This window comes from Erithacus rubecula (assembly GCF_903797595.1).
Source record: "Erithacus rubecula genome assembly, chromosome: 5".
Taxonomy (NCBI): Eukaryota; Metazoa; Chordata; class Aves; order Passeriformes; family Muscicapidae; genus Erithacus; species Erithacus rubecula.
Window position 1 is genome coordinate 40,974,464 of NC_136687.1, and position 16,418 is coordinate 40,990,881.

At 38.5% G+C, this 16,418-nt stretch overlaps 1 protein-coding gene across 7 annotated transcripts in view; it reads right to left on the reverse strand.

The window, feature by feature from the left end:
- TMEM131L (transmembrane 131 like) overlaps window positions 1–16,418 on the reverse strand; it is a 79,609-nt gene that overhangs the window by 28,951 nt on the left and 34,240 nt on the right. For all 7 annotated transcript variants that reach the window (XM_079305359.1, XM_079305357.1, XM_079305360.1 and 4 more), the window contains 8 exons: window positions 15,820–15,891; window positions 14,833–14,956; window positions 13,658–13,774; window positions 11,536–11,646; window positions 5,233–5,310; window positions 3,180–3,333; window positions 1,190–1,248; window positions 746–854 (listed from right to left, as the gene is read on the reverse strand). In XM_079305359.1, coding sequence (XP_079161485.1) covers window positions 746–854; window positions 1,190–1,248; window positions 3,180–3,333; window positions 5,233–5,310; window positions 11,536–11,646; window positions 13,658–13,774; window positions 14,833–14,956; window positions 15,820–15,891 — 824 coding nt within the window. The remainder of the gene's footprint in view (window positions 1–745; window positions 855–1,189; window positions 1,249–3,179; window positions 3,334–5,232; window positions 5,311–11,535; window positions 11,647–13,657; window positions 13,775–14,832; window positions 14,957–15,819; window positions 15,892–16,418) is intronic.

Here is a 16,418-nt window from a genome sequence, read left to right on the forward strand (position 1 = left end):
GGAAGCATTCACAAATGCTAAACACCTTCAAAAAATACAGAGCAACCCAACCAATTTTAACCACATGTCATTGGCACAGCATTTTTACACTGCCTCCTTTTATCAAATGAAAAACTGCTCTGAAAAAGAGAATCACCTAACATATCAGTCCCTTCTTTCTTCTTATCCATCCATGCTTTCACTAAGAAAAACAGGTCTCAATGTAATTATGAAAGCAGCCTGTTTTCATTAATGCTTAAAGTCTGTATGCTGCAGTCTAGTGGTCAGAATAGGAAATGGGCTGGACTCAGGAATGCTTAAATGTCAGTCTCTGCTCTTCTAAAAACATGGCTGGTTTCAGGCAAACCTCTTCAATGGTCTTGCCAAGAAATGTCATAGAAAATGACCACCCAAGCACAACAGCCTTTTAGAAAACATTCAAAACAGAAAAAACCCACAAACTATAAAAGGATGTTGAAAAAGTATATTCAATAATTATGCTTACTGTAAAATCATCTAACATTTTAGCAACTGTTTTTCCCCCTTTTTCAAACATGTATAGCTTAGAGCCTTCAACCAGCATAAGAGGAACCATATATGCACAAAAGGGTGGAACTATTAGCAAAAATAGTTCATCCTCCTTCTCAATAAAGTCTAGACAAGTTGATTTTAAGATTTTTCAGGGTCTCTGCTGAAAAAACCTACCCTTTTATCAGCAGTCTAATCCTATTTAATCATATTATTTCTAAATGTGTTTAACCTGTACCTTTACAAGAAATAGAAGCAACTTTTGTGAAGTTAGTAGATGATGAGGATAGCAGTACTGGCTCAAACTCCACAGTTGATGTGTCTTTTTGTGGCAACTGCTGTATTTCCTGCATGAAGACAAGACAAATTATTTTTATAGCAGTACTATCATTATTAGTTTGCATCTCTTGCCAAATTTGCATGCCACCATCTGTCATTTTCTCATATTTTCTAAATCAACACATGAATTTTTATTTAAATTAACAGCTCTTATGTCTTAAAAAAAAATTCCATTACTGAACTACAACATGTCATCTCAAATTTCTATTAGACATTTGGACACACTTTAAAAACTTAGAAGTGTGACATTTGTCACCAGCAAAATCAATCTGCTATTAGAGAAAACTAATTCCCTAATCAAATTCACCACTCTAAAATACGACTTCCTGAAGCCCACAATTACCTGTATATGCACAAGGCTGTTTCCAGAATTCATGATATACACATCTGCTGATGAATGACCTGTTCAAAAGAATAAACACCAGAGTAAGTTCACCAAAGACAGAAACACTTGTTTTGTCATACACTCACAGGACAAGCAATCCCAATTTAAATTTTAAAATCTTTGTGTGGCAGATACTCTTGTAAAAAGGAGGAACTTTTAGCATCTTGAGTTGTGAAACATTTGAGAAAGGAGTAAAAATCCACTCAACAAGATTTTAGCCACAAACATGCAGGCAAGCTTCAATAGGGAATCCTCATCATTCCCTAAATCTTAGATCAAACACAACTCCCCCCACATAGGGGCAGGGAGACAGGAGTTAACAGCTAAAGCAAAAAAGAACAGCTGATGATGAAGTTACTTTCTAAGGTCCAGTCTACCAATAGCATGAGAGAGTCCAGTAAAAATCAGGAATGGTCCTATCACCTGGCAGGTAGCAAACGACTGCCTAAAGCAACAGCAGACATGGGTAACACAGCTTTCACCTGCTGGTAAGATGGTACAGCTATGTTGGGGAACCACCCTTGGTCCCTGGCAAAGCTATGTTCCCATCCACAGGATGGTAGGAAAATGTAGAGGATCAAAAGAAGGGCAGCAGGACAGCAGAAGAGACGATCATACTACAGTCCTTTCACAAGGAAAGATAATTTGAGTTTTTGCCCTTAAATCATGTTCTCCCACCCGACCAGCCACAATTTCTAATAATGTATGTGCTTTGCTCAGCTACTTGAAAGCAAGACTGCAAGTGCCAGCCTGCAAAAAGAGGGTTCAAGATGTTGATTATGAACTCCACATACCCCACAGCTATTTACAGCACATACTCCTCTTCAGCCTTTCCAGCTGGTTAGTTTCCCTGTGCAGACACTGCCAACTTGCTGTCCCACTCCAGGTGCTAACTTCCCACCAACAGCAAATTCAAAAGGCTTATAGAACCAACCTCTAGCACAGGCAGGACTTATATAATTGCACTATATTTAACAGAGAACAGCCCTAAAAGATACTTCTAGTACTTCAACCATCAAAAGTGTTAACAGTGAGCACCCTTGACAGAACAGATGGGAACAATTTTCTACCAGCATCAGAATAAATGTACATTCACAACTCAGCATAAAAAAGCCCTGGCATCTCACTGGCAGGGAAATTACGTTTACAGTGGGTATTTCAGTTTCAGGTCTGTGAAATACCACAACACAAAACAGGCACAAGGGAAACAGTACATATTGTAGATTTTGTGTGTGCATATTATATCTATTGTATTGTGAAATGCAATTCTCAAAAGATAAAAAGAGCATGTTCCTTTTCAACAAGTATGTTAAAAAATATTATTTTAATCTGGATTCTTAAGCAGTTTCTTGTTCAAACAGAAAGGAAAATTGGCAGAAACGTCTAAAAAAACTGTTTTAATAGACCATAAGACTCTATAAATAATTTTAAATCCCCTGGATTTGGAGGATTTGCAGCATAAAGAAACTGCAAGGAATTGATTGTTTTGCCTGTGAAACTCTAGCTTACAAGCGTGCACGTCTGTATTACCTTATTACCTGACTTTTCATAATGGCCACTACCCCAAGTACTGTATAAACCACTCTGCCTTCACAATCCTATTATGGTCAATTTAATTAATGGGAAACCAGAAATGCAGTTGGGGAATTCAAAGGACTATGTCATCTTTCCATAGTATTTAAGAGGATGCATAAGCATGGGGGACTAAAGAATGAAAGAGATGTCGTTTACAACTTAACAATTGTTACTTTTATGAAGAAAACTCTTTATGATAACTCTGCCTGACACAAATTCTCTGCAAGTTGTGTTTAACTGAACTTACTTTGTTTCCCTAACTTGTGAATTTAAGATGTCACTGAATTGAATTCAATTCAGTTTAGGATGTCAAATTACAAATTATGCATAAAACCAAACTGAATTACACTTAACAGGTAGATTTAGGACTTACCTGAGGTCTTTGTTCTTTCCATTGCTACATAAACTATAAAAAGATTCTCCAGTAAGTATTGTCTGTGCTCCACAAAATCCTGCTGGGCATTTTCCACTCTTACTGTCAAGCTTATTTCTAGCAGCATTGGGTCATCGGACACAAAACAGCAACTCTGGAGCAAGACAAAGGGATATGGTGTGTATGTGTGATGGGGGACAGAACAGAAGAAATTCATTACACTAAAGAACTTGGAGACATTAATCAAAGGTATTATCTGAGAGACGAGGTTTCCAGCACCAAAGTGCTGGAAAAAAAGAAGTAATTAGGACCTTTGCTAAAATCTCAGCAGAAACCAAACATGGTGCAGGTACAGAGAGCAGAGCAAAAGCAAAAACAAAAACAACAAAAAAAGACACTGAAGCTTGAGAGAATGCAAATTTACAAACTGTCTTAGTCAGTCTCACCTCACAGACTGTAAAACAGTTTCCTTTGTTAAATCCTCTGCCTTCAATAAAATGTGCCATAAACAGACTGATGCATGTGTCTTAATGGTAGGAATGTTCACTGGTCTGTTTATAACCAATTTTTCCAAATCCTGTGTTTTTGTCTCCATTTTTCACTGAAGTAATTTTAAAAAAACAAACAAACATGCACAATCCTTAATAGAAAACACTACTGTCTGGCTAGAATATTTCAGAAAAATACAAACAGAATCTTATTTCCATCTGAAAGTAGTGGCTGCTGTTAACACAGCTAAGTCATAGCAACTACAAAGACACAAACACCATTTTGCTAAAAAAAAATTGAAGCCAACAAAGCAAAACAGATCTATACAACCAACAGCAAATAACATAAATGAGATCTGCATTAAACCACAAAGGTCACCAAATTCAGGCTCCAATGCCCTAATTTGCTCAGGATGAAGGATGAGAAGACTGGCACATGAAGTGCTTTCAGAAGCACAGTGAAACACTTCCAGCTAATCTTAAGTGGCACAAGCAAGTACAGCAGGAGTGGGGAAGTGCCTGAGGATGGAATGCCATCTCATAGCTCACACAACATCAAAAAGATCCTTAACACTTGAAATGTTGTGTGGTCTTAAAATAAGAATTTGTTAGCCCTTATTCATGTAATTTAAGAGAGGAGGCTGCCATGGAGACTGGAGCACAGGCAAGGCATGCCCTTGGGAAGATCAGACCAAAGGGCAGACAGCTGCACTCCTTGCAGCCTCCAACGCTCAGGTGGATCTCAGGCACCTCAATGCACTGTGCACTGCAAGAACCAAACAGGGAAGTGAAGCAGCACAGGAATGCTGCCATGTGCAACGTGTTCTTGTACAGGAATACAGCTATGGAGCCTGGGCCTCATAAATCCTGGGGAAAGACGTGCTGCCACCATAGCACAGGTCTGCATCTGACCCAGCACCACACCCACGGCTGATCAGTGAGTGTGATCACTGAGTGATCAGAGCAGCATCCACTCGCTGTGTGAGGACACTCGAGAACAATGGGAAGAGGACTCAGAAGGCACCACCCAGGACAAGGGGATAACCTGAAGGCTCAGTGCTTTTGGAGGGACATCTCTCAGCTAACACACTTGCCTCTCTTCAGCTCTGTCCAGAACCATGGCCACCCTCATGCCCCTGAGAAACAGCCCAAGCAACCCAGGCTTCAGTGTCTCAGCTCACTGATCACTTCTCACTACAAACCAGACACTTGTGAAAAGTATCTGGAGAGAAGAAATTGAGAAATCTAATAATTTTTGTGCCCCACATCAGTAGTACACCTACATATCAGAATGCTTAGCCTGTTGGAACGGTTTTGGTTTTTTTTGGGAGGGTTATGGGTTGGTATCTATTTTCATCTCCTTCTCTCATAAAGATTTTAGTGTGCTATGTCTGACATTTAATATATGTCAGAGCACACAGTTTTATAAAAGCACAATTCCCCTTTAAACTGAGACACTGAAAACTGCATTTTTGCTAAAACTTCAAGAGCTGTGGAAAATGTCCCTCTGAGCTTGGCTTAAAATAAGAAGACTTACACAGATATAAAATAATAATAAAACTTACCTTAACTAGCTGATATGTGTCATTAGGTAAACAGCATTCAAGGTGAACTTGTAATACACTGGCATTCATAGTTTCTGCCTGTAAGAAAGAAAAGCAAAGAAAACAGCAAACATGTTGCTCCAAATGTTGCATAAATCCAATTTACATACCCTAATTTATAAAGATAACAGGACTGCTTCCTCATATACATAACACAGTAATGTAAGGAATTTTTAAAACTAGTACTATTACTCTGTACAGTAGTCCAGTAATCAATCTCCAAATTTCAGGACTCCACCAATATCTACCTACTTATCAAACTATTATTATGTATGATTATTAAATATTTATACAGCATCAGCATGAGAACTCTTACAAATTTTCTTATGCCAGAAAAACTATATTCAACAAAGTATTCGTGTGCAATTAAAAAAATAAAGCTTATTTCCTTGTTTTCTGTGTATTTTGTTTGCTGATTGGATATTGAAATACAGTATCTAGGCCAAGAACATAATGCTTCTTGGACATGATCTGATAAATACTTGTTTTGCCTTTTTATGGGAAGGGAAGGGAAGGGAAGAAGGGAAGGAAGGGAAGGGAAGGGAAGGGAAGGGAAGGGAAGGGAAGGGAAGGGAAGGGAAGGGAAGGAAGGGAAGGGAAGGGAAGGGAAGGGAAGGGAAGGGAAGGGAAGGGAAGGGAAGGGAAGGGAAGGGAAGGGAAGGGAAGGGAAGGGAAGGGAAGGGAAGGGAAGGGAAGGGAAGGGAAGGGAAGGGAAGGGAAGGGAAGGGAAGGGAAGGGAAGGGAAGGGGAAAGAGGAAAAAGATGACATTGACTGTGCCAGCTTGTAAAGCACTCATAAATCTGACAAGCCAAGTATTGTTCCTGACAGCTATGTGGAAATCTGCACTGCCAAATTACTGGCACAAACTGCACAGCCAATATATCTCAATTCTGAATTAAATTTTAAAAACAAAAGTAAGCAAACAAACAAACATAAACAAACCAACATAAAAGCCAGAATCAGAATGGCAGACCTATCACTTTGTCAGCGGTTTTCTTACAGCCAAATTTTATGCTAATTTTGAGGCTGATCTGGAACCCCCACTCTTGCAATACTGAAACACCTGTAGGATATCTGCAGGTTCAGGTTTTTGAAGGTATTGATGAAACTGACTTTAAACAATTTCAATAATTTGAAGCCGAAAAGCAAAACTGAAGAAACTTTTTAAGGTATCTACCACCCTATTTCATACCTTTTTAGGACAATAAAAAGGGGCTAGGCAGGAGCATGTGAGAAGAAAGATTTAGCGCATGTGCTAAATGGTATTAGTACATATGTGTTTCATGGGGTCCAGTTTTATAAAAGCACTGCCAAAAGGAAGCCAATATTTGCATTCCCAATTCAACAGGATTTCATACCAAAATGACTGAGGCTTCACACAAGAGGGCGATGTAGCCTCTGCAAAGGTGGCTGGTTAGTGGCACTCAAACACTGACCCCCAACACAGCTTTCCAGGGGACTCAAACCTCTGCAAGCCATTCTTTTTTACAGATGTTTTTCTCATATCAAATTTGAGAGCAGAAACAAAACCAACCCCACATGGCTGCTACTGGAGTTTTAACAAGCCAGTAATATTACAACTTCAGAGGTCATTTTTTGATCAGATAAAACTTGATGATTAGAATTTCTCTTCTCAGTGCTCCTTGAAAGAACACCGCTGCCTTCATGGTCCTAAATAAGGATTTCTTAGCCCTTACTCAATGCCATTGTCATTTAAAGTAATTTAAGACTCCACACTCCTATTAAAAAAATTCAGCTACATCATAATTTTCCAGCCTTTGTTTTTCTTGACCTGGCACAGATCCAATATGGGAACTGCTGTCACCTTAAAACTGAAGCTTACCCCTTACAGAGGGGTAAAAAATGCTACTGGAGTGTATTTGCTGTTGATCTGTTTTCAAGGGGAAATTTGTGTTTCTTTGTGAAACCATCTTCAGAACAGGAAATGGGTTTGCATTTCTCTAAGGCAGACAATAATGCATAACTGTCATGCCCTATGTCTTACAGCACCGGCAGGATGGCTCTGAGTTAACCCAAAAGAGAAGATCATGAATCTGAGAAGAAAACACTGTCAGAGGCAGAGTTTCCAACCAGTAAAATCCAGGACCATCTCCCAGCAGTGCAAGTACTCCGTTTATACTGTAAATATCATTGCTAATGAATGAGAGCAGACAGCTGAGTTATGCAGCCAATGTTTGTACCAGAGACAAATTGAAAAGGAGAGGCACACCAGGGAAATCTCAGAAAGAGCTCTGCAAAGCACTGCCACTTAATTACCTGGTGTCTCTATTTTGTATTAGGTACTCAGGCATACATACTTGAACGTACACACACACACTCAGCACCCACAAATACTATATGAACTGAAAAAAGTCAACTGATAGAAATCACAAAAATTAAATTCTTGACAGCTTTGGTAAGTTTAAATTTTAGAGAAATAGAGGTGTCTTTCAATAAAACCCTAAAAACCTGAACCATCATCCCGTTTCCAAGGAGTCCCACTCCTGACAAAGAAATAGGATTCTTGCTGGGGACAGTAGAGTAGGCAATTATTTAGAAAACAATTCATCCATCAATGAGGTCTTAATCACACGTGGCTCTCTAAAAGATTTTCAGATATATTATTGCAACACCACCAGGACTGTAGAAATCAAATCACTTCCTGGAGTTGGGCTATTAAAAAATAACTGTATTTAAAAAGAACAACACTCAACAAGCCCTCTTTTCTTCCTGTAGGCTGATTCTTCAAAGTTTCTGTCCTGGACGTCCCTTGCCCTAAGGTGTTATTTCCACTCTGAATAGTGTTAGTAAGCTGCCCCTGTAATAATGATTCTGCAGAGTTTCATCAGTTTTTTGAAGGCAGTTATCAGGATAGTACACCAAGAAAGCACTATTGTCTTCATTCCTTCCCTTCTTCTCTATACCCAACCTGTTTGCTTCCCTGAACCTTTTCCCACCAGTAGAAAACATAGCTTAAGGAGTGTTACATTCTGGCCAGTACTTGTAGTATTTCCTAAGTCACTGATTCATAAACTTGAACTCCTCTGGGAAGTCAGCAAAGCAATATCTGTGTCTCCTGCAATAAGACTCTCCACTCTGCATGCCACTTCTCCATCACTTCTCCACTGACATTTCCACCATCCTGAACAGAGTGAGGCAGTGATGCAGCTGCCCTCTTAGTGCTGTCCAAATACTAAACAATGCCAAAAACCAGGCAACTGTAGCAAAGACTACACCCAGAAGCTGCGTAAACAAAGATGGGCGACACCACCTGTTACATCTTAGTGGTAACTAGCCACTGCTGAGTGGCCATGCAGACATAACACAAATTCACTGTGTGAGACACAGCTCTCCTTTCCTCCCAATGAGTGAGCCGTGAGCCCAGAAATCCTGGGATCCAGGACCACAGGCAGAACTTGCCAATCTCAACCCTTCAAAAGGTGAAATGGGTAACAAAGATCGAGACATTCAACAGTAAGAAAGGCAAGTTTGCCTTTCTCTTTTCCAATTAAGCACAAAAGTTTCTGCTTAAAAACATGGAGGAATGAAGGAGAAAAAAGAAAGGCCTTTGTGCTTTGCCCATTAAAAGATAAAAACAAGAAGCAAAATCCACAGGAGTTAATTTTCCTCAAAAAATTCAAACACACACCTGTTGCACATTGTACTTCCAATGGAAACTACTGCAAGCTTCCATCTATAATCCCCGGGTATGTGCTGTATTTCCAACACAAATAGTCTACAGTGTCACAATTTCACCCATACCCCTATTTACAATTCTGGCCTTGACCTTCAAAATAAATTTTTGCAAACTGAAGAAGCTACAAAAGGGGTGGTCAATTTGGTGAAGAAATAGACAGCCAGATACTACAGAGCATGGACTTTTCAGCTTGGCAAAGTGAAAATTCCGATGCCACTTACAAGTGCTTCTGGAGTATAAGCATCAGAAGCAGGAAGAGTTATATAAATTAAATGCAAGTTTCAATACATAAAATTGCCACAAAGCAATTTAAATTGGAAGTCATGTGTGAGTTTTCAACTATGAAAGAAGTAAGAGTAAGTATTTGGGGTAACAAGGCCTCCAGCAATTCTGAAAAGTCACTTTACCTAGCACATGATGGGACTAAATAAAGTCAAAGCCGTTTTGGCCTTGTTGACCAATTATGTCAGTATTACTGAACAATTTAAACACAACACCTTTAAAACAGGAGGCAAAAAATAGACACACATCATGCAGCTCTCTGTCTGAGGTTTCCAAGCAGTTTCAATGGACTTCAGAGGTAAGTAAGGACACCTTTTGTGTTTCTAACTAAACGCTGTCACCCAAGGTTAGAACTCAATCATCCCAAGGTGAAAAGGGATGTGCAAACAAGGCTTATGCTATCCTGAATTTATTAAAACAGGTATTTTGTGTCAGTTAAAAATAAACAGGGGAAAAGAAATGTGCACAGCTAAGTGAGTATGATTGGTTTGTTTTAAATGTTTTTTTCACTACAAGACTCCATTCTATATGTAATAGTTATGTATCCTTCAGTTTGCCCATGTGTAGTCACTCAAACCTCATAAACTTATTTTCCTTCTACATCTTCTGAGCTTAAAATAGAAACTGGACAAAATAGAATAGTACATTTTTTTTAAATGAGATCTGGATCACAACATAAGGAAGATTAATTGAAGAAAGCACTTCTAGAGAGGACAGCTAGCTGGAGAGAAACATTTTTCTGAGAGGAACCCAACCTCAAATCAAAAACTCCTCTCCAGTATTTAAATCTTGTCTATCATCTTCAACAGCTGAGGAGCCCATCCCACTGCTGCAGCATCTTTGCTCAAATTGATAACATGCTGTGAAGAGCGTTTCCTCAATTACAGCACAGCACAGCAAAATTACACCCAGAGCTTGGAAAATTAAGTCAACACTCACTCCCACCTCATGTCCTACAAGATTAGTGCCAGGTGGTACCATGCTGCACTGCTAAACACAACCTCAGACTTGTACTCCATACAAGTAAAGCATAGGATAACAGTTGTCACTCTACAGTGAGGAAAATGTCAAATGTTCTCCGAAGTTTCTCCACTCAGGAATTCAGACTGAGCTGTAAAAAAGCATGTATGCAACTTTCAGGTACTACCCTGACAACTCATTCAGCTAGACGTGAAGATGCAGAAATAAACAGCATCAAAAAAACTCTGCTCAGTTCTACCTCTAGCACCCCAAACTACAAAACCTGAAGATTTTTGCTTCCTTTCCAAGAGTCAGTCTTTCTATGTCTACAAGCAAGTGAAACCATGACTACAGTGAAGAAACTAGTATGGAGGAAAAAGAAAGGGAGAGAAGGAAATTGTGCATTAATGTTGGACAAAGGTAAGATTGACCAAACATATGCATAGCAGACTGAAAAATACAATCCATTTGTATTGCTGATAATTTTTCTCAGGTAGAACAGAAGGCATCAGAAGTGCAATTAACATAGCTTACTTTTAGATCAAGTATTACATTTTGTTACGTGCTAAGGTATTTCAAGTATGTTTTTGGGAAAACAACGTCTGTGTATAATACAACAGGAAATCTGAAAGTTCAAATTTTCAAATTAGTTATTTACTTGAGAGGTTCTATATGGACTGGAAGACTGTGAAATTATCTGCAACTGCAACTAAATGACAGAAATCATTAAACTTCTTTCAACTCAAATATTTACGCCTTAAAAATTCAGCTTGCTGTGTTCTCCAGTGCTCTTTGTGAGGTAAGCAAAGCTGGTATCTTCAGAACTGACAGGTGCAGGAGGGAGTGCTGAAACCTGACTCGCAATTCCCATTCTCATCCATGCAGCATGCCATGCTTTTTAACTTGGCTAACTGGTGGTGCAGCTTTGCTGTTAACTTGCACGGGGAACTGGCCAGAAGTACAAAACAGAACAAACCAATACAGCTTCCTGCTCTTCTCAGTTTTATGGTATAAAGTTTTTGGTTTTTTTTTTTTTTGTTTAGGCCAGACCAATTCTCCAGTTCAGTCAGAGCAGAGCCTCACAAATGGTTTTGCCAGCACAATTTAGAAGGCACCCCACCACAGGGGCATGAAGAAGAACAAGTGTGAATAGTTTATATGGCAATGTCTCATAAAAGGAACTGATCATAGTAATAATCCTGTATCTTGCAATCTCTCTCCTGGTACTCAGATTTTTTGCTAATGTTTCTTGCATCCAAACAAAGTCAAAAATTTTTTGTGGTTAAATGGACTTAGGTTTCTCCCCTTGAAATGTATACTGTACCAGTGTGTGTGATGCCTGGATATTCCGGATATGTGGAAGCAGTAAGTAGGCATTTGCTAGCTGTGTTTTAGGTTCTTCTGCAGAGGACATCAGAGTTCCTGCTCCAAAAACCTGGTATTAAAAAAAAATCATTACATCAACATCTAGAATTTCAGTTACAACAGGCAACTTCCAAACCTATATTGATAATAACAACAATCTTCCCCAAAACAGATCAATTTTTCCCATTAAATTCTTCTAAAAGACAATAAGGAGAAAGTTCCAATGCAGAAACTTATCATAGACATAAATAACATTTAAGAATCACCCCTCATTCAGGCACTATTACAAAGACAAAACAAAGCACTCACCAGCAGAGCATTAGGTTATCTCAAAAATAATCTACATTCTCCTATTATTCTCCAGGCGATTACAATACACATATCACCATTTGGCAGTAATTGGTAATTTCTGAGAAAACTTTATTACTAGTCCCACTGAATACTGAATTCAATGGCTCTGCCTTAAAAATTGAATGAAATATTTTCTCATTATTTTGGTTTTTAAAAACTAGTTTTCAGAACACTATAAAATTTGTAATTTGGATGGCTCTACTGTTTTTATATTTTGCTCCATCAAGACTGGTTTATGACAATGAGATGCACAAGAAATGGGGGCTGCGGAGCCAAGATGGATCAAGGAGGCAGGGGATCATTAGAGGCTAACTAAAATTAATTTGGGCTTTACACCTGTATGCAAAGATTTATTGTTTTTTAATAGGAAAAATCCACATATTTTTGATTAAGAGGATAACAAAATGCATTCTGTCTTTGCTGAAGATCTCTGACTACAGATAGAAAAAACCAGAAGAAAGGGAATACACCTTTTTTTAATGCAGGTATTTATAAAGTACTTTTTAATACAGTAGTACCTTGTCTCCATTTGGGTGATTCTTCTGTAAATACTCTTCCACAAATGCATTAGAAATATTAGATGTTTCAAGGCTTTGGGGCTTTCAAGAGCACTGCAACTGTGCACCAAACACACAAGTAATGCCTCCTTTTGAAACTCTTAAACCTAAAACACGGACTGCTACTTTCTCTGTCTCAGGTGGCTGGTGAAAACGCCCATGAAACCCAGCCTGCTACTGATTCTTGCAGCAGGACTTTTGAGGCGGCACTGACAACTGCTTCCCTGAAACTTGCTGATAAAAGGCTGAGCTGACTGGGTAATGAATAAAGGGAACAGGGAGGGGTGAAATGTCAAAAAGAAAAGGTCAATCACTCTATAATGCACTTTTTCCTCATCCTTGATGAAATGCTCTGCCAAATGTGGCTTTATCTCTAATAAATAAATGCAACTAGATGAATGCAACATTTGTACTAAAATCCCATGTATTTAAATTGTTACCTAAGCTTTTATTTAAGAAGCCTTTGTTTTTCAGCACAAGATCAAAGTATAGGAATAAAATAGTTTGATGATCGATTACAGATGTCACTCTTTTTAAATCACTTCTTAAATTCAGAGTTAAGATTTTTCTTCATCAAAATAATAAAAGCCAAGAATTTGGAGTATATAGTGTCCCTTATAAAATTTTTTCAAAGCTAGAGACCTGCTTAAATTCACCAGTTACTCAGAAAACAGGCAGCTTTAAGGCACAACAATTATTTTAACTTCTATGTTTAAGGGCCTAAACCTCTCACCCTGTGCTACATCTGTAATGTGTTTACATAAAATCCTGCAGAGCAGCTGAAAACCACCTAAAAATATTTTCTAGTGGGTTTTTCCCAACAAATGCATGCCAGCACAGTGCAGTTTAGATTACACTAATACACTAATATATGAAACTGATTAGATCATGATCATTTAAGTACACACATACAAATACACTTGGTTTTACTACTACAACTAGCCCCACTAACAGCAGTAATTTTAACCATAGACATATATGTGATCATGACACAAGCACAATCTGGTAAAAGTGATGAATTGGTAACATTACCCCACCTCATCTGTATCAGGAATTTAGTGAACTTTTGAAGTTCCTAAAATTTATGAAAATCAATTCTTATAACATAAGTAAATCCAAACCCCAAACTAAAAATAAGAGTAGTTCCCTGATATGAAAAGTAAGAGCAGTTACCTGATATGAAAGTATTCCATGAGATGAGGTATTTATAAACAATGAGCTTTCAATACTGCCCTCTTCTGTGGGCAGGAAGAGTACTCTGAAACACATCTTTCCCATTGCTGGAATCACCTGCAGAGACCACAAAGAAACTTGCTTGCTTGGTGCCAGTAATCTCACACTCAGAACTCAGTCACAGAGCCCAGAGGACACTTCCACATGTACATCGCTATCTGTATATCCCACTAAGCAGGACCTCAATGCTGAGAAGTCTCATCTGTGCACAACTCTCAAGTCTTAGTACAAAGAGCAGAGATCACATATCAACTTGCCAAGTTATGGCTGGAGTTTCTCAGCCAGCATGGGGCCCCACCAGTCAAGGCTTCTTTTTGCATAAGATCTTAACCATGCAGCACCAACAGCCTGTAACTGCACAGAAACACTTCCCCACACAGAGAGAGATGGCTATTGCAAAGTGAATCAGTGCCCCTGTGATACATAGGCAAATAAGCCAAGCTGAACTTAGGCAATGTTCTTAGTAACTAGATAGTCTGGCTGAACAATGGCATTTATGTCTGCACAGTAATACCCATTCAGCTATAGTAAAAGCAAAAATCAGATGAAAACATAATAACAGCCATTTGCACACCAGCGGAGGAAAAAACCTGGGCTTCATCCAACTGAGATCACAGCAATTCATTCTTAACATATATTATACTGTTATACATTGTTAAAAAAATCAGAGTTAAAATAATGGTGTTAGATCATAAAGGCAATACAAATAATAATTGCAATACAAAACACATAAAACATTTCACTGCAGGTTTTTCTGACAAATATGGAAGACCATTCAAAAGACTTAAAATTCATGGCTGTAGAACATTCACATGACTGTGGACTACTGCATAATGCTGCTTAAAGCAGAATGAGATTTAAACAGCCTCTCTAACACTGAAAAATTCTTCTCTTCCTCTGTTACTGTCAAACACATTTCCTACTGTAGGTTTTGGATTGCATCTCCAAAACTAGTCTAAGTAGAAGTGAACCAAAAAACCACTAGTAAAACAGAAAAAGAGTTGGAGGTCCTACAAAAAAGCACAAAAACACAGAATGAAAAGTTTATGCCAAAGGAAGCAAGAAAGCTTGGCACTTGACCATTACATAGTTTCCAAAAGTACATCAACACTCACCCGGCTACAAGCAGGAGACACATGAAACTGTCTAGTAGCTGTAAAAACTGAATTGACTACAACATCTCTATCTCTACTAGGGTTGTAGACATGCAGCATTTTAGCTCTGGGTAACCCCAGTAACCTAAAGCAGGGAAAAAGAAAGATAAATAAATTACTCACTTTATAAGCATAGGCAATGCACAAATCACCCTAAAATCTGTTGATCTGCAACAATTACATGGCTGTAATTACTCTTTGGAAATACACACAAAAATTTTGCCTTTAGTATACAAAGGCAAATACATAACACTGTCATGTGAGGCACACTTAGCCAAATCCTGTTGGAGTAACTAGGAGTTAAAACAAGAACATTTAGAAAGCACAAAATTTTGGATTAAAAGGCTTAAATAACTGAAGTCTTATTTTGTCAGCTAAAGCAATGACTTCCTTAAGGCTTTGCCAATATCTTAGACATTCCTCCAGTGCATTCTCTGAAATACTTCTTTAACTCACAAGGGGACTGTGTTTCTTTCTGGTTACTGATAGATCAAAGGCTGATTATCACTTAAGAACACTTTTTAAAGTTTTCTTAAAAGAGAACTAAGAAAAATCTCATTTATTCTACCAGTATGTTTTGCTTGGGACCCTCTGGATTTTCTTATCAGAATTTAAAGGAAACAACAAGCTCTTCCTCCAATAGAAAGGTGATCTTTCAAAAAATGAACAACCAGCCTGCAGACATCCATGCAGAATCACCTGAAATGTACAGCCAGAATGCATTATATTCCCTATTACCTTTTCCTATTTCTCAGAACAATGTTGATTTTAACTTACAAAATATTGCAAGGCAAGAAATGCACTTCCAGCTCAATGGCAGTTACTACTTCTCTCTTCTTCAGATGATGGCATGATCCCAGGTAATGCTTTCTACCCAAATGGAGCCCAGTATAGCTGTTCCTCCACACTTCATTACTAATCAAAACAACAATAATCTAAGATACTCACTGCATTCCAAAACGCAGAACTGATGGGTGAAAATGTAAGGCTTTCCCATTTGGAGCCATCTTTGCTGAGAAGCTGAAAAGAAGAGAAAAAAAGCCACAAATAATATTTAGTGGGCATGATACAGGGAAGGAAGATACATTACAGACCCTTAATTTCTATTCTGAGCCTCCCTTCCTTGCACAGGTTTCCACAGTCATGCTGGCCCACCTGTTTATGGGGCTGTTCAACAAGCTACAGAGGGAAAACAACTGGGAAGAGCCATGAGGAAAGAAAACAACGTTAGCAAGGAACAGATCTCCAGTCTTCACAATTAGACATCTATGCAAGCACTGGTATGAGCACACCTGAGAGACGCAGAGATAGAGGAGTAAATAGCAGCTTGGGCAAAAGCAGAGAACAAAAGAAGTGCTTGTATAGCTGTGGATTTAATGCAAAAGCCAGTTCATTTCTTTTATGCATAAGAGAGTAAATACTGTGAAGCACATGCATCATCTTTCCCTTGCCCTACAAAAAGTCAAATAAAGTTCCTAACAGTTCTAGCATATTTTTAGCTTATTCCAACAATACTCAATACCCTGTAACACAGAAATTCCACGATA